The sequence below is a fragment of the Bison bison genome, unplaced genomic scaffold (genome assembly GCF_000754665.1).
Source record: "Bison bison bison isolate TAMUID 2011002044 unplaced genomic scaffold, Bison_UMD1.0 scf7180017864456, whole genome shotgun sequence".
NCBI lineage: Eukaryota > Metazoa > Chordata > Mammalia > Artiodactyla > Bovidae > Bison > Bison bison.
This window is the reverse complement of record NW_011495018.1, coordinates 9,636,200-9,657,812: the sequence shown is the minus strand read 5'-3', so window position 1 is coordinate 9,657,812 and position 21,613 is coordinate 9,636,200. Positions and strand designations below refer to the sequence as shown.

Sequence of the window (21,613 nt, the reverse complement as noted above, 5' to 3'; positions counted from 1 at the left end):
GCATCTCTAGGGTAGAGGCCAAAGACGTTGCTGAGCATCACACGATGCACAAGACAGGGCCCAGAAAAAACATTTACCCAACCCAAAATGTCAACAGTGCTGTGCTGGCATATCTCAAATTTTTCACTGTTTTCCTTCAAATAATATTATCATCACTTCATGTAATATAAGACATGTTGCTGTTTGGTCACTAGTAGATCTCAAACTCAACTAAACTACCTCTCCAGGTTCAATTTTCTTCATAAGGAAACTGGAAATAACTGCACAGACATTCTGTGAGAATAATGTAACCCAAGGGTACGCCCATATACTACAGGTGCTAACTTCTGGAAAAATTATTATGATAACTGCTAACGAAGAAGATCTTAAGCTATCTGGAATGAAGGAATAGGACATTCTTGAAGAGAATCCTAAGTGACCCACATTCCCACGTGGCTTAACTTTTCTTACAAATGCCTCTTCCAATAGTTCTCTACGTTCAAAATGATGGCGAGACTGCACCCTACTGGACTGGCTGGCAAAGTCTGACTTAGAATTTCAAGAATCTCTCAGCCTCTGATACATAATCCCTTTTATTTACCTACATTTAATTGAAGACATCTGTAGGTGGTGCCACACAAATGTAATTCAGGCTTAGGAAATGTCAATAAAAATGTCTGTAAGGGAGAGATGCCATGTAAACCTAGCAGGGGAACGCACATCAGCAGCTACAGAGCCACACGAAATTAGGAATATAATGGAAATATGCTGCCTGACTTGACGAGGTGATAAAAGCTCTTTTCCCATAAAGCTTAATGAGCTCTATTAGTCTTCAGCTTACAGGAATGTAAAAGGGTCAGCCCCACAGAGGGAAGTAACTGACTCTCCACACATGGCTCCATTCAAATGACAGCAGATCAAATTACTGATGTGATTACTATAACCTGACAATTTCGTTAGATTCATGTGGCAGTTAACTGTTTAGGACTTCCAACAAAGGAACATGGTTCATTCACAGTAGTTTTTGCGGAGAGAATGAAATTTAAAGTCTCCTTATTTTCAACTGCAAACCTCATATATTTTACTTCCTCTACTGAACTATTTTTATTTTATTCAAAATAAGGTATTTGGGGATTAACCATATTTGCAATTTTCCTTCTCTAGCTAAAGCATAAGCTTAATGGCAAAATTAAACATTTAGAGATTCTCAACATTCTTCTGCCTTGGCTTTGCTTTGGCTCTCAGGTTCTGCGCTGCAGCAAAGGAACAGAATCCTAAACTCAGCACTGCTGGAGACCTGGGGGGGGGCAGTCACTAACTATGCCATCAGGTGGCCCCTGCGAAATTCCAAGCTAGAAAATACCAACAGAATGCTCTCAAAAAAAGAAAAAAAGATTAAAGTATTTCCCAAATGCTTCAAGAAAAGAAAGCGCATCGGTCATCTTCAATTTTGCTTCTTTTGCCTCTTCCATGTCCATAAATCCAGTAAGAAAAAAAGCTCAATTTAGTCAAGGTAAAATACAACTCCAGATCATTAAATGGAGAAAGCAGATTAGACAGAAAAGAACAGAAACTATCACTAAACTTTGATCATGATGCTTTCCTTTCTACTTTTCACCAAAGAATGAAGCTTCTACATAAAGATTCCCCAGCATTTAACCAGAATAATATATAATTTTTATAATATTTGTTTGGTACAAATCTAGGTGTATGGTTGGCACCATTCCAAGTCCTATGTATACTTGAGATCATCCAAAGGTGAAAAAAATAAAGATCTTGATCTTAAGTAGCTACAATCTAGCTGGGAAGAGAGACTGTTAACCATATTGAGACATAAATATTAGCCCGTGTGTGCTCTGGCAGCCCTGAGTTCTGCCAGATTATGCGGAAAAGCTTGCTACTCTCAGCCTTCGCGGTGCCTACTTACTTATTCCTTCATTCATTCATTCAACAAATGTTAGGGGAAGCACACTGATTGAAACTGTCCACCCTGGCCAGGCATCATAGTAACCATTTGCATAACCTGTTTTACGACAGGAGGTCCCGGTAAGGAACAAGGGACTAATAAGCCTCCACCAAGTGGAAGAGTTTGGAAAAGGTCAAAAGGAGACACTACATGTTCAACCACCTCCCAGAATCCTTCTCTCTGGCATCTACTTGGCTGAACAAGGCGTGCACCACCAGGAAGAACTCTGAGTCAGAACGATTGGCTAAAGACAACCCGGAAACTAATCCCATCACCATAAAACTGGAGACTGCGAGCCACGCGGCAGAGCAGTTCTCCTGGGTTCCCTTACCCTACTGCTCTCCATCCAGGTGCCCTTTCCCAATAAAATCTCTTGCTTTGTCAGCACATGTGTCTCCTCGGACAATTCATTTCCGAGTTAGACAAGAGCCCAGTTTCAGGCCCTGGAAGGGGTCCCCCTTCCTACAACAAATACATATTCAGTGCTTCCTATGTATCAATTGTGTGCATCCTGTCGTGTCCAACTCTTTGTGACCCCATGGACTGGAGCCTCCCCAGGATCCTCTGTCCAAGGAATTCTCCAGGCAAGAATATTGGAGTGGGTTGCCATTTCCTACTCCAGGGCATCTTCCCAACCCAGGGATCAAACCCACATGTCTTGCATTAGCAGGTGGACTCTTCACCCCTGCACCACCTGGGAAGCCTATGTATCAGTAGTACTTAACTACATATGTAAACACAGGAAGCAAGAGAAACAGGGTCCTCTCTTACTGAGCTTACACTTGAGAGAAATCTACCAGTGAGGGCTATTTAAAGTATCTCTGCTATTGTTCAGTAACATCTTCAAACTGGTAGTTTGTCCCAGTGAGGCAGACATCAAGCTCCAGCCTCCTCATTTACTCCCTGTGTAGGTAAATTCATCTAGCCCAAACGCCTTCTGCTCAAAACTCCTATTCCTGGCAACTCCCCTGAGCTCTTGCTTAAATGAGAGTCCAGCATTAAGCATTATCAACATTAGCTCTTCTAAGCTCCTGCCACTCCCTTTTTTTCCCAAGACTAGACCCTGTTTTGACATTAAAGATTTCCCTGATGTACATCTCAGTCAAAAGACAACATTATACTTAAAAACTGATTCTAAGAGATTATATTAAGTACAATAATCATTTTATGACACTTTCCCAAACTGCCTTTTAACTATGCATGTTTTCATGAACCAAATCACGGATTTTTTTTTTTTTTAACAAAATCAAATTTAATTTTTCCATCTTTTCCTTTGTGATAGTTCTCATTCTATGTTTAGAAAGCACTTTATCAACTAAAGAGTAGATTATATAATTTATATTGTCTTCAAGTTTCTTATGTTATAGTTTTAACTTTTACTGCTTTTACACCAAAATTCATTTAAAACTCTATGTGACAGGTATTACATTTAGCGTTTATCACACATTATCTCATTTCATTTTAATAACCCTGTAAGTATTATTATCATCTCCATTTTTTAGATTAATTGAAAGATGAAATGACTTGCTCACGGGTCACCCAACGATCTCTCATTTCAAAGCCCAGAATCTTTTCAAGCTGTGTTTCTCCCTGGTTGGTGGACGTAGAAAAGGGAACCAAACCTGGATGGTACTACCCCTCTGGTCTGCTCCGCTTCCCCTGAAACTCATTCAAGCTGGCCACTAGGAGGGCGGGCCACACCACATAACAACAGTAGCTTCAATAATCAGAGAATATAATATGGAAACAGAGAAGGGAACAACTGCCTCTATGTGGAGCAGTTAGAGGGCCTCGCAGACTACACAGCATCTAGGCTCGGCCTGAAGCAGGATGTGTCTGAAGAGGTTGGGGGCGGGGAAGGGAACAGAGTGAGGTAAACAACAGAGGCAAAAGGAAGGACAAGTGAAAGGCAGGGACAGTCTTGCCATGTGAGGCTGAAGGCACAGCCTGAGAGGAGAACACAAAATATCAGTAAGACTTGAATAGCACTTTATAAACTGCTCCCATGTCCACTGCCTCCTCTGAGAGGTAGAAATCATTATCTGCATCTTAAAGATAAGCAAGCTGAGGCTCAGGGACGCTGTGACCGCCCCGAGTTGTGTGGCTAGTAAGTGAAGACCTGGCCTGAACCTCGGTTTGGTACTGAGTCCAGTGTCCCTCCACATGCCCCGCTGCTTCCCCTCTCCACTCCTTTCCCAAAGTCTCACCATCTTCTCCCATTAATTCCTTTTCAACCACAGCTCACACCCATATCTGGTTCTCTGATTATCTAAGAGTTTTTGTTATCTCACAGTTTTATCAATGGATTTTCACTTCTAAATTGCAGAACCATCATGAGAATTAGAGGAGAAAGTGAGTCGGGCACCTAGAAGTCTATCTGGGCTATAATGAAGCTCAATACAAGTAAATCCTTTGCTCTTCCCTAATCAATTCACGGATTTTAAAAAGTTCTCTCAAACTAACTGAAACCTCCTTAGACACAGCCTCTGCCCAGACTTCTCCAACTCCCCTTTAACACCAGGGCAGTTTACAGAGGATAAAGTCAATGTGAGACCGTTATGGGAGGAAGGAGACAAAACAAGGCTCTAAAATAGATTGATCTGGGCTTCTTTGACGGTTCAGCGGTAAAGACTTTGTCTGCCAGTGCAGGAGACACAGGTTCAATCCCTGATCTGGGAAGACCCTATACACTGCAGAGCAACTAAGCCCATGCACCACAACTATTGAGCCTGTACTCTAGAGCCTGGGGGGTGGCAACTGCTGAGTCCATGTGCTGCAATCCTGAGTCCATGTGCCACAACCACTGAAACCTGTGCAACCTAGAGCATGTGCTCAGCAACAAGAAAAGCCACTGCAATGAGAAGCCCGAGCACCCCAATTAGAGAGTAGCCCCTGCTTCTGCTGCTGCTGCGCTGCTGCTGTGTCGCTTCAGTCGTGTCCATCTCTGTGGGACCCCATAGATGGCAGCCCACCGGGCCTCCCGTCCCTGGGATTCTCCAGGCAAGAACACTGGAGCGGGTTGCCATTTGCTTCTCCAATGCATGAAAGTGAAAAGTGAAAGTGAAGTCGCTCAGTCGTGTCCGACTCTAGCGACCCCATGGACTGCAGCCTACCAGGCTCCTCTGTCCATGGGATTTTCTAGGCAAGAGTACTGGAGTGGGGTGCCATTGCCTTCTCCAAGAGAGTAGCTCCTGCTCACCACAATTAGAGAAAGCCCACACAGTGAAAAATAAATAAATAAAATAAAAAATAAATAAGTAAAATGGGCTGATTTCACTCTACCTGATAAAATGAGGGCAATCATCTATTGTGAAGGTGAATGGCCCTATAACTACTGGTCTCATTTATGGTATTGAAGAATATACATCCTGACAAAATGATCACTCCTAAATTATCAAATAAATGCCTCACAAAAGATACCAATAGCAATATTAAGGTCAATGATTTACAATATTAAGGTCACCTTACCTCCAAAGGTGAGCTACAAAGGAATCTTGTGAACTGTAGAATCACATTCGAAGAGAATCAGTTTCATCCAATAAAGGAGCAGCAAAAGAGAACACACAAAAAAGAAAAAATTATTACAAAATTTTTCAAAAAGGGCACATAAAGTGAACCTAAATGTCTATACATAATGCTTCATACACCATATAATTCATTTACAGAGTACAGAAAAGCTCAACCTAGACCATAGCATGAGTTTAAATATTTGTCAAAATCTGTATAAAAACAATAAAACAGATATTTTATTTTTTAAAGTTTTATGTCACAACCCTTATGCAATAAAACAATCCCTGTGTAATAAAGGAGGAATCAACAATATAAATGTCACAGGCAAAGTTATATAAATGCCTAACTTCAGAGAAGAAAAATACACAAACCAAAAAGGAAAGCAAGAAGAGGGAAATTAAAAAGTCAAAACCAAGAGAGCAGGTTGGGTAAGTGATAGTGAACTAAAGGGAAAGTTATTTCTCTAGAACCCAGGCTGTTCTGCCCTTCCTCTTTTTTCAACCTCATACACACATTTTTTCTCTCTTCTCTCTGACTTAAAAATTTCATAAATTATAAATTTATGGCTTATAAATTTCATCTGAAACTAAGTGTTACATGCTGTTTCTCAGCATTTAAATAAATAAACAAATTTTGGAACTGGGGAGGAGCCTGAAAAAATTGACAAAGTAAATCGCGGGTTAGCTCTGAGATGAGGACTGTTACATACCTTCATACATATTCATGATGGTAATCACGTTTTCTTAGATGTTATTTACAAAATCAACACTCCAAATCCTTTGAGACTTATTGTAATAATAAAAAAGCCAAGTAATATAAACTCTGGATCTTACTAAATGCAAATTAACTACACAATGTGATAGCAGGCCAGTTAGCAAGCACTCTTGAACTTCCTCTCCACAACAGAGCTAGCTAGTACTCACTGGGAATATAGATATTTTGATTCTCTTTTAGAGATACATACTGAAGTACTTCTCAATGAAATTACATGATCTCTGGGATTTCCTTTAAGAGCACGGGGGGTTGGAAGGCAGGTTATGGTGGGGAATGTGGAGACAGAACAAGAAGCGACACTATATGAAACTAGTGAGGACAGGAGATGAACATATGAAGATTCATTATACAAGTCTCTCTACTTTGTGAATGTTTACAATTTTCGTAATAAAGTTTAAAAAACATACCAGACATTTCCTACCTCCAAATCTAAAGCAAATAAATTCCTAAAAGATTACCAGTGTACGCCAAAGCCACATAATTAACTAGTAAGTATCATCTAGGCCTTAGATGATAGGGTATAATGCAATGTAGGCACTATTACGACTTTTCTCTTAATTTAAATGATATTAATATCCAACTCAATTATGTTAACTGCTAAAAGAGAACTTTCTGAAAGTGCAATATATACCAAAAGTTTTTAATTTCATAATGCTGATATGAAGCACATAATTCTAATGAAATTTAAATTGCAACCTTTATAGTCTTGGATTCTTTTTACATTAGCCCAGCATAAAATAATCTCTACCCTTTCTCCCAAGAGTAAAAAGTGCTAGTTGAAAGACTACCCAGTTTTCACAGTGGAGGAAAATGAGGCATGGTGCATTTTTATATTAAAGTTGAGAAAGTTTCTATTGTAGGGTTTCCATGCTTTTCTCCACTATGTGCCTGTTAACTGTGTTATACATACTAAGTGAGAATTTAGAAGTATTTCTGGTTCAGTTGTAATTAATGAATTAATTATGATGGAAGTGTAAAATAAAATTCCTGTTCTATGGGAAGACAAGAAAACTGTAAGCATAAAAAGCAGCGCCGTGCCCTCGGGCCTCCTCTCCGCCCTCTAAGACGCACTGTTTATCTGCATCACGCACCCATCACGCCTCCCCCAGGAGCAGAAATACCTGCTCAACCACGAAGAGAACATCCTCCCAGCACATCAAGACAACTGCTGCGAAGCTAACATTCCTTCTCGATCCTGTGAGGGGTCACACGACCCATCACTTTGTACCTGCAGATCTGGGCTGTGTATCATTTAATGCACAGGCCCCTCTGTCATAAAAGTTCTATAACTGTGTTTCGACTTCTAACAGGCAGAACAGTTCTTGGAGCTTCTGAATGGCTCCCAGGTTATAATCCTCATTTTAGCTTGAACAAAAGGTTCCATTTCTTTCTTAGATCAACTGGACTGATTACTTTTTTGTCTGACAGAAGTCACTTTAAATAACGGAAGAATAGCAAATACTCTCCAAGAAAACTACCGTCTCCTTGAAACTCAAATAATTTACATCTTCGTCATGTATATATGTAACATTCCTGTCAGTTTTTTTCAAAACAGACCTAAAAATTCTTTTCCTGTTTGATGCTGCCAAAACATGAAATATATAAATTTCTCAATCAGCAAGGCTGTATAAACAGAATAACAAATCACAAGGCACGCATTCACCATCCTATTCACAGGACATGAGAAAGGATGAAAATGCTTCACCTACTTTATTTTTAGTGCACCAGAAAAACCCACTGCTATTTTCCCTCCGGTTAATTACTAGTATTTAGTAAATTCATTCATAATGAATGACACATAATATATTCAGTAGAAAAGAAGGTAATACTTTGAAAAACAACAATCATAAAAAGGCAGATATAATTTGTAAAGTACATTTTGTGTATACACTAAAATTGATAACGAAAACAGACACCTTTTTAACAAATACCATGAAGTTAGATCAGTATCAAAAATGGTTCAATTTTGCTGTGAATGTAAACGTCTCTAAAAACAGAGCCAGTTATAATGTAGGGGGAGCAGAATTTGCCACCCCAAAATGTGTCTGTTTGGAGTATTATTTAAGCTTGTTATTTTTAAGACATAGCAGACTGGAGAAAACTCTGAAAACCAAGTAGGAGTTGCCTCTTTGCAAGAAAATATTTATTATACATCGGTAATGGAAATCTCCATTTGTAAGGGTGTCTCCCTTGCTATACCTGAAAGAGGAAGAAAATGTAGCCACCCTACCAAATACATAGAAATAAAAATAGCGAATTAGGTGACAGAGGAATATGTTTCAAATAAAGGAATAAGATAAAACCCTAGAAGAAGAATGAAGAGAAGTGGAGATATGCCATCTATCTGATAAAGAGCTCAAGGTAATGATCATAAATAAGCTCAAAGAACTTGGGACAGAACGGATGAACAGAGTGAGAAGTCAGATGTTTTTAACAAGGAGAAAATGTCAAATACAAAAAAGAACCAGAGATGAAGAACACAATAACTAAAATAAACAATAACACTACCAGGCATCAACAGTAGATTAGATGACAGAGAGGAAGAGAGCGGCAAGCTGGAAGGTAAACAGTGGAAATCACTGAAGCTAAACAGAAAAAAAGAGTAAGGACTTCCCTGGTGGTCCAGTGGTTAAGAATCCGTCTGCCAACGCAGGGGACACAGGTTCACCATCCCTGCTCCAGGAAGATCCCACATGCCGTGGAGCAACTAAGCCCATGCACCTCAACTACTGAGCCCACATTATAGAGTGTGAGGCGCAACTACTGAGCCCAGGAAACTAGAGAAAGCCGCACGCAGCAACAAAGACCCAGCGCAGTCAAAAATCAATCAATCAATAAATTTTTGAAAACAGAAATGAGGACAACTTAAGAGACTTCATGCAGCATCACAGGTACTAACATTCTCGTGTGCAGGGGTCCCAGAAGGACGAGAGGGAGACAAAGGGTAGAGAACATACACATACATACTATCAACAGCTGGAAACTTCCCTAACCTGTAAGAGGAATCAGACATCTAAGTCCAGGAAGCACAGACAGCCCAAACAGGATCAATGGAAAGATCACACAAAAGACACATCATACTTAAAATGGCAAAAATTAAAGATAAAGCTACAACAAAGGAGGCAAGAATACACAATGGGGGAAAGACAGTCTCTTCAATAAATGGTGTTGGGAAAACTGGACAGCTAAATGGAAAAGAATCAAACTGAACTACTCTCTCACATCAAGCACAAAAGTAAATTTTAAATGCATTAAAGACAGATTTATTTAAAAAAATATTTTATTGTAGTTGATTTACACTGTTGCATTAATTTCTACTGTACCGCAAAGTGACTCAGTCATACATATATATAAATTCTTTTTCATACTCTTTCCCATAATGGTTTATCACAGGATATTGAGTACAGTTCTCTGTACGACACAGTAGGACCCTATTGTTTATCCATTCATCTAAAATAGTTTGCATCTGCTAATTCCAAACTCCCAATCTTTTCCCCCCACCCTTCTTCCTCCGTGGCAACTGCAAGTCTCTTCTCCATGTTAAGATTTCAATTTAAATGTAAGATGTGAAACCACAAAATTCTGGAAGAAAACAGAGACAGTAACTCTTTGACATCAGTCTTAGTAATATTTGGGGGGGATGTCTCCTCAGGCAAGGGACATAAAAGCAAAAATAAACAAATAAGACTATTTCAAACTAAAAAACCTTTGTGCACAGAGAAGGAAATTATCAACATAATGAAAAGGTTATCTACTGAATAGAAGATATCTGCAAACGATGTATCTGGTACAGGGTTACTATCCAAAATATACAACCCAACATCAAGAAAACAAACACCCAGATTAAGAAATGGGCAGAGGAACTGACTAGACATTTTCCAAAGAAGATATACAGATGGCCAACAGGCACATGAAAAGATGCTCAACATCACTTATCATCAGGGAAATGCAAATCAAAACCACAGTGAGGCAGCAACCTCACACCTGTTAAAATGGTTATTACCAAAAAGACAACAAACAACAAGTACTGGCAAGAATGTGGAAAAAAGGGAACCCAGGTGCACTGCTGGTAGGAATGTAAACTGGCACAGCCACTATGGAAAACAGCACAGAGATTCCTCAGTTAAAAATAGATGTACCATATGATCAAACAATTCCATTCCTATGTATTTAACCAAAGAATATGAAAGCACTAATTCAAAAAGATATATGCACCCATATGCTCACGGCAGCATTATTTATAACAGCTAAGAAACAAAAGCAACCTAAACACCCATTAACAGATGGATACGGCGATGTGGTATACACACACACACACACACACACACACACACACACACACACACAAAATGGACCTTTCTTTTTCGCTGCGCCATGCGCCATCTGGGATATCTTAATTCTCTGACCAGGGATCGAACCTGCGCCGCCTACAGTGAAAGCGTGGAGTCTTAACTACTGGACCATCAGGGAAGTCCTCACACAATGGAATATCACTCAGCCATAAAAAACTGAATCTTCTGATGCCTTTCAATCTTTCAATCTAAGATCCTACAAGCCATGTGGCCTTAAACAATTACTTAATTAAAATGAAATCTTGCCATTTGCAAAAAATGGATAGAGCTAGTACTCTTGCCTGGAAACTCCCATGAACGGAGGAGCCTGGTGGGCTGACGTCTATGGGGTCGCTGAGGGTCGGACACGACTGAGCAACTTCACTTTCACTTTCATTCATTGGAGAAGGAAATGGCAACCCACTCCAGCGTTCTTGCCTGGAGAATCCCAGGGAAGGGGGAGCCTGGTGGGCTGCCGTCTATGGGGTTGCACAAAGTCAGATACGACTGAAGCGACTTAGCAACAGCAGCAGAGGATATTATGATAAATGAAAGAAGTCAGAGAAAGAAAAATACAGTAGGATTTCACTCATATTTGGAACCTAAAAAACAAAACAAATGAATAAACAGAAAAAGTTATAGACACAGAGAACAAACAGGTGGTTGCCAGAGGGGAAGAGGGTGAGTGGGGAGAGAAGTAGCTGAGGGAAATTAAGAGGTACAAACTTTCAGGTGCAAAATAAATGAGTCACAGGTATGAGCTGTATAGTACGTGGAGTATAGTCAGTAACAGTGCAACACTTTGGTATGGTGGCAGATCATAATGACAGTTACCACGGTGATCATTCTGAAATGCACAGAAATATCAAACCGCATGTTGTGTAACAGGAACTAACACAGCCTTGTAGAAGAGTTATATTTCAAAAACAAAAACTCATAGAAAAAGAAATCAGATTTGTGGTTATCAGAGGTAGCGGTAGGGGGAAGGAAAACTGGATAAAGGCAAGTCAAAAAGTACAAACTTCCAGTTATAAGATAATTAAGTACTAGAGTTGTACACACAACATGATAAACGTCATGAAAGCTGCTCTGTGCTATATATGAAAGTTTTTAACAGTAAATCCTAAGAGTTCTCATTGCAAGGAAAAAAATTTTTTTTATTTCTTGAATTTTGTATCTTAATGAGATGATGGATGTTTACTAAACTTATTAAGATCATCAGTTCATGGTGTCAGTCAAATCGTTACACTGTACATCTTAAACTTATACAGCTCTGTATGTCAATTTTTATTTTTCAATAAAACTGGGGGAAAAAAAGAGGAAAGGGATACATACAGATCAATATTATCGCTACGAAGTCACTCACTAACTTTGCTTCTCTTGCAGCATTCTGACTCACCACTCCTAGTACCGTTATTCTATTAACCATCAGCAGCCTATCTCCTAACACCTCATTCCTTTCAGAGAAGCACTTAATGCTTACCAAAATTTTCTAAACAGTTTTCCAAGCACACAAAATTGCATTTAAACCTCCTGTCACTTACAATTAGTAAATTCTTTCTTTTTCCAAGACTTGTTATTAACAATGTCAGTTTTGGGGGGCAGAGAGGAGTGGGGGAATAAAAAGAATACACACTACTAATTTTGCCAGAATAGCCCAGAAAAACTATTAATATAATCAACTATTTATCTTTATAATGTTAAGTATCAATATGTAAGTAATTTAAGCTAATATCTTCCTGAAATGCCTTTTTCTGTGTAATAAGGATCATGTTAAGTTCCTACATAAAGAAGCACCAAACAGCATATTTTATAAGGTAAGCCACAGTTTTTCCCCTAAACCAAAGAATATCAGTGAGGTGTACCTATTTGTCAAAGTGGAATTCTAAGTCTTAAAACTGTTCACATGAATTATCCAGAATTTTCTCGCATTAACAAAATACTTCTGCTGCTCCTGTTTCTCGGCCTGTCACCCTGGTACATGGTGTGCTGTGCTGTGCTCAGTCACGTCTAATTCTTAAAAAAGAAGTCTGACCATATTAGGCTATGATCTAATAAGATATTTCTTTAAAATTTTATAACAAGCAAGCTAAATCATACAAAATGTAAAATATTAATGTTTTTCTATCAGGAATATGGAAGGTTTAATTAAGAGTCACATATAATAAGCTAAACTCTCTCCCTACCCCATTTAAGAAGTCATCAACAGAATGAAATTAAACCTGTACATAATAGGAAGTCAAAACTAATGTTTGAGAACTAAGATCCTGTTTATCCTAATTTTAGTGGGGAGTAAAAAGAGCAGATTTAGGTAATTCTGCAAATTCACCTTTATAGATATTCCCTATTCCATTTGTGAGCAATGCAGCTGAAAGACATGACCACCTGTACTGCCTTTTCTGGTTAGACCTTAGAACCTTGGACAGGACACGAAGCTTCAGTAAATCTTAAAAGATGACAATGAAAGCCTTATTTACAGTCTAACATATTCAAACCTCTGTCTTCTGAGCCATTACATTTTTTTTTTCCTGACAGAAAGAACAGTGATCTTAGAATTAGTCTGGAATCTTACTAGCTCTAGCTACTTGAGTACTTAAATTATCTTAGTTTTCTATCCACAAAACGATTTCAGCCTAATCACCTTCACCGATGGTGTCCTCTAGCATGCCAAGTTCCCAAGACACTCTAAAAAATGACTCCGTGGCCAAGTAAGTTTGAGAAATGCTGCATACTATTGCTGTCTCATCTCCTCTCCTTCATCTTACAGAAAGAACACAAGATATACAGACAAATTACAGGCCCTGAGAATCCCTGCAGTCAAACAAAAAACTATACTGTATCCCAACATAGCTGGAACAACAAAAAACCCTTCAGCTTCTTTTAATCTAGTGCTTTGCAAAATTACATAACCAGAGTTCTGTTTGTTGGTTGGTTTTTAATTTCATGTAACATTTATTACCATTTCACAGAACCAATATTCCACAATTCTTATTCTAAGAAACACTGGTCACTGCCAGCTCAGAACCGTTTTGCCCCATCTATACTTAGTAGAAATGCTTACTGAAAATATTCAGCATGGCTGTTTAGTGTCTGAAAAATCTAATATAAACTATCAATGAGTCAATGGCTCTTTCCCCCCACTGTAATTAAGAGTCGTGGTCCCCAGCCACTAATATCTCTTAAGGGGATCCTTGTAAGATTTAGCACTTTGGAATGGTGAAGGGACTAACACTCAAGTCCACACCATGAAAAGAACTATAATAAATGACTCTTAAAAAATTAATACCTGCCCAGAATCACAAAAGTCCATTAACACTAACACACAGAGTGAGCTATAAACGTTTTGCTCATAGTGTTGATTCCAGTTTGCTAATGCACATCCTAATTAGTGAGCTACTTCAGTGCATATTCTTTTACTACTTGCAACTCTTCCCCCAATTTCTAAGCGCAACAGGGATTTGAGCTATAATTAAGTCATTCACTAACACCTACCTCATGTGTTCACTCTAATAATTGAATATTTTATAAATAGTGGCTCTGTATCCATTAACACAAATAGTGTACATCTGAACTTATTAAAACTTCATTATTTACTACCTCCAACTTTGGTGTTTGTTTCTAAAATTAAAAGGTTACATTTGAAACATGAGTCTATAAATCCAGGGAAGAAAGTCCTAATTCTATAGCTTGAAGAGGTGCACTCAAAGAGAACGGAATCTAAAAGAATTTTGTTGCTTTTCAACACTATCAGCAGTGAAAAAAATCACCACAGAGTGTACATCAAAATGCAAAGAAAAGGGGTTCTTGGTAAAGTCCCCAAAAGGAATGCCCACAAGAGAGACACAAGTGCCAGTGGCGCCGTGTGCTGAGCGGCTCGCTTCTCTGATGAGAGGGTCATTCTACCCCAGGACCCTGTCACCCGCTTGTTTGTAATATTAAGTAAGTTAAGCACCAGCACAAAATATGAAAAAACTCTCACAAGAAGTGTGGAAGCAAGTTTAGAAGTATGTTTAAGAGAAAAGGTACCTTAGCATTTCTTTAAAGTCAATGTTGGGACCAAAGTTTTATGTAGTAAGAGAAACCTTTACATCTGTTGCTTTCTTAATCTATAAATTAAGTGTACAAAAATGCAACAAAATGGGAAAGCTTTAAAATTCCATTCTTCTTACAGTATACTAACACATATATATGGAATTTAGAAAGAGGGTAACGACAACCCTGTATGCGAGACAGCAAAAGAGACACAGATGTATAGAACAGTCTTTTGGACTCTGTGGGAGAGGGAGGGGGGGATAATTTGGGAGAATGGCATTAAAACATGTATAATATCATATAAGAAACGAATCGCCAGTCCAGGTTTGATGCAGGATACAGGAAGCTTCGGGCTGGTGCACTGGGATGACCCAGAGGGATGGTATGGGGAGGGAGGTGGGAGGGGGATTCAGGATGGGGAACACATGTACACCCGTGGCAGATGCATGTTGATGTATGGCAAAACCAACAGAATATTGTAAAGTAAAAAAATAATAATAATAATTAAAAAAAATTTTTTTTTTAAATTCCATTCTCCTAAAAATAGTTGCCTAGGTATTGAATATAGGCATTTCCAGATTGGGAAAAGATATTTAGAATATACATGTACAGGCAGCCCTCCATACTCTCCCATCCACAGACTCAATCAACCACAGATGGACTATATATATATATATATATTTTGTCTTTTTTTAAATTTCAGAGAGGTCCAAAAAGAGCACATAATATGTAAAAATCCAATAAGTTGTACATCTAAGATTTGTGCACCTCACTATATATAAACTTAAGAATTAACTTTAGGGTTTCCCTGGTGGTCCAATGGTTAGGAATCTGCCTTGCAATGCAGGGGACAGCGGTTTGATTTCTGGTCCAGGAGGATCCCACATGCTGCAGGGCAACTAAGCCCATGCACCACAACTACAGAGCCTGTGCTCTGGAGCCCACGGGCCACAATTACCGAAGCCCACAGGCCCCAGAGCTTGTGCTCCACAATAAGAGAAGCCACCGCAGTGAAAAGCCCGCGCGCCGCAGCTAGAGAGTAGTCCCCACTCACGGCAACTAGAGAAGCCCATGAGCAGCAACCAAGACCCAGTGTAGCCAAATCAATCAATAAACATTTTAAAAAACTATTTTTAAAAAAGGAGATAGTATTCAATTTCTCCTGGGGAATTTTTGTCAAAATCATTGAAATCACAGAATTTTACAGAGGAGGAATCTTGGCAGTTATCTAATCCAACTCCTTTAGTGTACACCTAGATAAACTGTGGTCCAAAAATGTTACATTATTTTACAATCAGCAACAAAACTAGGGTTAGAACCTAGATGCTTTTTCCAACCCATGATTCCCTTTGTTATACCCATCACTAAAGAGCACTATTCCTTAGAATTGACGAAGGAAGCAACAAAGCCCAGGGGTACCAAGTCTCAGTGCTATAAAACAACATTAAGATGTGGTGATATATAGGTGTTGAGGTAACAAGTCTACAACAAAACATAAACATTTTTATGATAATGAATATCAGTCAATGAACAGCAAAAATGGGAGATTAGAAAAACAAAACCTTCAGAAGCGTCACAGAGATGCCCTACTCTGTTTTCCAGCCTCAGCAGTGCCCCTGCTGTTCTGTGAACATGTCAGGCCTGAGATGTACCACCCAGAGATACACACAGGTGCACGCTCTTCATCCAGGGGTCTGCCAAGGAGCCCCCTCCTCAGAGCCTCTCCTGACATCCTCATATAATTATCCCCGTCTCTCACCTCCTCTTCCCTTTTCTCGTTAGCGCACATTATCCTGCTTGTTTATTCATCCTCCTCAGTTCAGTTCAGCCGCTCAGTCGTGTCTGACTCTTTGCGACCCCATGAACCGCAGCACACCAGGCCTCCCTGTCCATCACCAACTCCCGGAGTCTACCCAAACCCATGTCCATCGAGTCAGTGATGCCATCCAACCATCTCATCCTCTGTCGTCCCCTTCTCCTCCCACCCTCAATCTTTCCCAGCATCAGGGTCTTTTCAAGTGAGTCAGCTCTCCGCATCAGGTGGCCAAAGTATTGGGAGTTTCAGCTTCAACATCAGTCCTTCCAATGAACACCCAGGACTGATCTCCTTTAGGATGGACTGGTTGGATCTCTTTGACCATAGCCTTGACCAGACGGACCTTTGTTGGCAAAGTAATGTCTCTGCTTTTTAATATGCTGTCTAGGTTGGTCATAACTTTCCTTCCAACCATCCTCCTCACTATCACATAATCTCCCCTAGGCAAAGAGCGTTTCTCTCCCATTCCCTGTGCTACATCCCTGGAGCCTAAAGTGACACCTGGCACACAGGAGGGACTCAGCAAATATTTGCGGCTTAATTGCCTAGATGCATTCATTCATTTGTAAATTGGATTAATCAATTCATAAACAAGTAAATGAATTTTCAACTCTTTTTGCCTATTATGTCTTCATGGCCACTGGCTACTTTGCAAAACTGCCCAAGGTGCATCTCTGATGCATCAGAGATGCAGTCATCAGTAACCTAAAGTTGGTATCAAGTGAAGAAACACCAGTGTGCTTTTCATCAGATCTCCCCAGGACCACCTATGTCCTCAATACACTCCTTTAATTTCCTGCAGAGAAACTTCCAATATTATTTCTGACGAGCAACTACTCAACAGATTACTGAGGACAAAACTAGGTATCACTTAAATGGCACTAAATTGATAAAAGAATTCAAACTGACCTTGAAAAATGGGTATCTTTCAAAAATCTGAATGACATGAATTAGGGATAGCAGAAAATACCACAAAACCTTGAAATAAAAATTAGCAAGAAAGCACAGCCAAAATAAAATTACTTTAAAAGCTCTCTGACCACAGCACTAAGAAACTGGATATATTATCAGCAACTGACTTATTATTAAAAATACTTGACTATATTAACAACCATACTAATAATGGTTATAGGCACTACTTCACATACGTATCAGACCAACCAATTCCAAGCAAGACCAAATATCTCCACATCATGCCAGGTACATATACTGGATTGACCAAAAAGTTCATTTGGGTTTTTCAATAAGATGCTATGGAAAAACCTGAATGAATTTTTGGGGCAACCCCGTATTTCCAGTACTCTTTAAATATTATCGCCATTTTAACATTTTAAACATTAATGCAAACTTCTGAAAAGAAGCCTTTAAAATACTGGCTAGTTAAAATGTACAGAGGACCATGTCTTATTCATCTATGCATCCCCAGGACCTACCACGGTGACTGGAACATGCTGGGAATCACATATTTATATGACTGGCTGAACAGAACAATCACACTCCTCCACAGACAAGGAGCCACTCTAAGTGTGAAACTTTGAGCTATTTCTAGAATGACTGTCATGGAAAAGCCAGTGTGTATGTTACTTTACAGACAATATTTATAGACCTAGACATATTCTGGATTTTTAAAATCACATATATAATGTATATATTTTACTTTTATAATTAACTACTGACTGGAAGGAAATCAACTGCTTTTTAATCATGCAAGCAGTTAGCTAAGTTATTTGGCATATCAAATGAATTTCCACAGCAAAAACACAAACTTTCCTTGTTTAGGCCAGCCAGTCCTCAATAGGTGGCATTGTTCACTTGTCAAGTCATTACCAGGAGGTCGTAAAACCAGAGGCTCCTCAGACTTAATGGAAAAAGCAGACCTGAAATACAAAAACTACAGACAAACGGCAACGGTGCTCCCAACAAGATGATCCCTTTCACGTGAGCTCTGCACACACTAAAATGTACTTAACTTTCTCAACACTCTCCCTCAGCTTTTACTTCGTACAAGACAACTGTCAAGAGCTTTGACATCATATGAATTTTCCTTTGGTTTCACATCACAGGTTTCAAGAACACATTTTCCTTCTTGTAGTTTTCCATTTGGCAACAGTGAGTTCTCTCTCCAGCTGTTTCTGAAAAATGGTCAACTCAGCTGCCCATTCATTCAATGAATGTTCCACTGGGCATCTACTCCTTTCCTGGCACTCTGCACTGTGCATTTCTTTTGACTCTGGCAGAGAATTTTTGTAAGTCAGTGTATGAACACAAATTATAGCATAGATTATGGTGGTCTAATAAAATATAGCTTATTTTTCAAAAGGAGGGATCTATTCGCAGAGTAAGCAAGAAGCTCCACCACCAGAGGCAAGGCACAGAAACATCCACAGTTCCTTTATTTCCAGTTCTAAGTAAGGCAATTAAGAAATATACACATGAATCTTCACCAAATGATATATTTTAGAAGTTACAGGTGGTATAATAGGATTTTAAAGAGTAAAATTACACGTTGATGAACCAAAGTGAATGGTTTTGAGTATTACTACTTTCGTCTTTTGAAAGAACTAATTCTAATATTAAAATTTAAAACATATGCGATCTTTTAATTCAAACAAATCTAAGAATTAAAATGGAAGAACAAAATGAGGAAAACTATAATTTGCAAATGCTGGCTGGATGAACCAGAAGTATCACTTGTCTGCCCTTGAGCTCGGTGTCTCTGATGCTTCCAAATGGTTTGTCATCGTCCACAGCCCAGCAACTCGTTTAGCTGATGATTATCTAGCCAAGCACCTTTACCCTGACTTAGTTCTCATGAGCCCCATGTGCTGTTCTCCCCATGCTCACAAACGAGGAACCTGAAGAGTGGAAGCAGAGGAAGCAGAAACCTGCTCCAAGCCACACAGGTAGTAAGTGGGGAAGATGAGACTTAAGGCAAGTGTCTGATCCGAGTCCACACTGTTACCTATGATGCTCCTCAGACTACCTGTCATCAATATTCTCATCCAAAATGTCCAGAACGATAAACACACCAAGGCTATCTACTAGTACTGGTATCATCTTCACAGTATTCAAGCCAGATCATTTATCACAGGGCACGTCTCTCCTCCTGCAGGTGGTTAATCAAGAATCAGCGTCCACTCAGTGCCACACATTAAATTTGACACCAAACATCCTGCTCACAGTCTCATTCCTCAGCTTCCAGAAGACAGTATAAGTAGCTACATATTAAGTATGAGCTATTATATTAAAGTATACCTGAACTAGAGATCAATTAGCAAACTACGCTAGAATGTCAGACATTCAAACCACAGAAGAAAGCTAAAAAGGTTAAAATGAGGACTCAAAAGGCATGCCCTAGTGCTTCTGCCCCAGCATGCGGAGGAAACCCTCCAGCTCCCTTTCCCATTTTCCCCTTGACTGTTAGTTAACTTTACTAACAATTAACTTGGTGATCCAGTTTCCAAGCCAGTAACTAAACCATCCTCTCTTCTCTTACACCTGTTCTGCCTTCCTTTAGTTACCTGCTGCTGACCTATTGTGTAATTTGCTCATTTAGTACAGCTACTCTCAAATGACTACCTCTGACCACTCCCTCCCACCATAGGGTGTGAGCGCCACAAGAGCAAGGGATCACTGATCTGACTTACTCATTTGCTCACCAGAGCAAATGCCTCTCAGACACCACAAGGCACACAGCATGTGCTCAATAAATATTTTTACAAACACATCAAGAAACCACAAATGAGGAAGGGCAAGAATGCCAAACTAGAAAAACACCGCAAAAACCAAGTGCAAAAAGAGAAGGGAAACAGGATGAAAGAGAGTAACTTTAGAAAAAAAAAGCAGTTGGTGTGAGGGCATGTGGTACCTAGAAATGCTGTGATGGCAGAACGTGCCTGAGGATGTGAGTGCCACTGTCGCACGTCTTGCTCAGTGCTCTGGGACAGGAGGCAGAGAAGCACACAACACATTTGGAAAAGACTCATTTCAAACAAGCAGAATACATAAAAGCTTAACAATGAAAATGTTTCAATTGTCTGGAAACTTTGCTTTCTGTGGAACAGTTCATTCACTGGTGTCGGTTATTTGAGGTTAATTATCTCAGCCCACTTTTATGCTTTCACACAGCAACACCATGGTCTAGTGCAAAAAGCTCTTAAATTTGGAGACACTGCTCTGCCACTCACCACCTGTGTTACCCTGGACAAATTAATTCTCTAAGTAAGAGGAGTGAATCCATACCCTCTACGCAACCATGAAGGTCCTTCCATCTCTAATGCTTTATGATGCTATGATTTTATGATCTGAAGCTATGATTTTATGATCTGAGACGAGTTTTGGAAATTCTTGACCTAAAGGAAAAAATGTTCCCACTGCTGGTTTAACTCTACCCCTATGCATCTTCCTCAGAATTAACAGGATGACATGGGGATAAAACCATGGCCTCTGCTCTAATTTAAGTAAATGATTTTAAAATTTTGATAATTTAACTATTATTAATAAAAAATGTTATGCAGCACACCTCAAGAGAGACTATGACACAAAACTGTCCTGACTTAGGGGCTACTCACAGAACGAGGCTTTTCTGACTAAACTATACAAATGCTGCCCTCTACTTCAAGCCCTCTACTTGACTCAAAAAGTAGCCTGAAAAAATATCTTAAGATTTCAAAATGCTCACCCTTTGCCATCACTCAAATTCTGTTGATTATGACAGTTAGGTATTTATACAATAGTATAGTATATACCAGAGATCAAATTGCCAACATCCGCTGGATCATGGAAAAAGCAAGAGAGTTCCAGAAAAACATCTACTTCTGCTTTATTGACTATGCCAAAGCCTTTGACTGGGTGGATCACAAGAAACTGTGGAAAATTCTGAAAGAGATGGGAATACCAGAACACCTGATCTGCCTCTTGAGAAATTTGTATGCAGGTCAGGAAGCAACAGTTAGAACTGGACATGAACAGCAGACTGGTTCCATATAGGAAAAGGAGTTCGTCAAGGCTGTATATTGTCACCCTGCTTATTTAACTTCTATGCAGAGTACATCATGAGAAACGCTGGACTGGAAGAAACACAAGCTGGAATCAAGATTGCCGGGAGAAATATCAATAACCTCAGATATGCAGATGACACCACCCTTATGGCAGAAAGTGAAGAGGAACTCAAAAGCCTCTTGATGAAAGTGAAAGTGGAGAGTG

At 39.4% G+C, this 21,613-nt stretch overlaps 1 protein-coding gene across 4 annotated transcripts in view; it reads right to left on the bottom strand.

The window, feature by feature from the left end:
- The window catches only part of ATE1 (arginyltransferase 1), a 161,124-nt gene that overhangs the window by 109,745 nt on the left and 29,766 nt on the right, over positions 1-21,613 (bottom strand). For all 4 annotated transcript variants that reach the window (XM_010859227.1, XM_010859229.1, XM_010859228.1 and 1 more), the window contains one exon: positions 5,414-5,446. In XM_010859227.1, the coding sequence (XP_010857529.1) occupies positions 5,414-5,446 (33 nt within the window). The remainder of the gene's footprint in view (positions 1-5,413; positions 5,447-21,613) is intronic.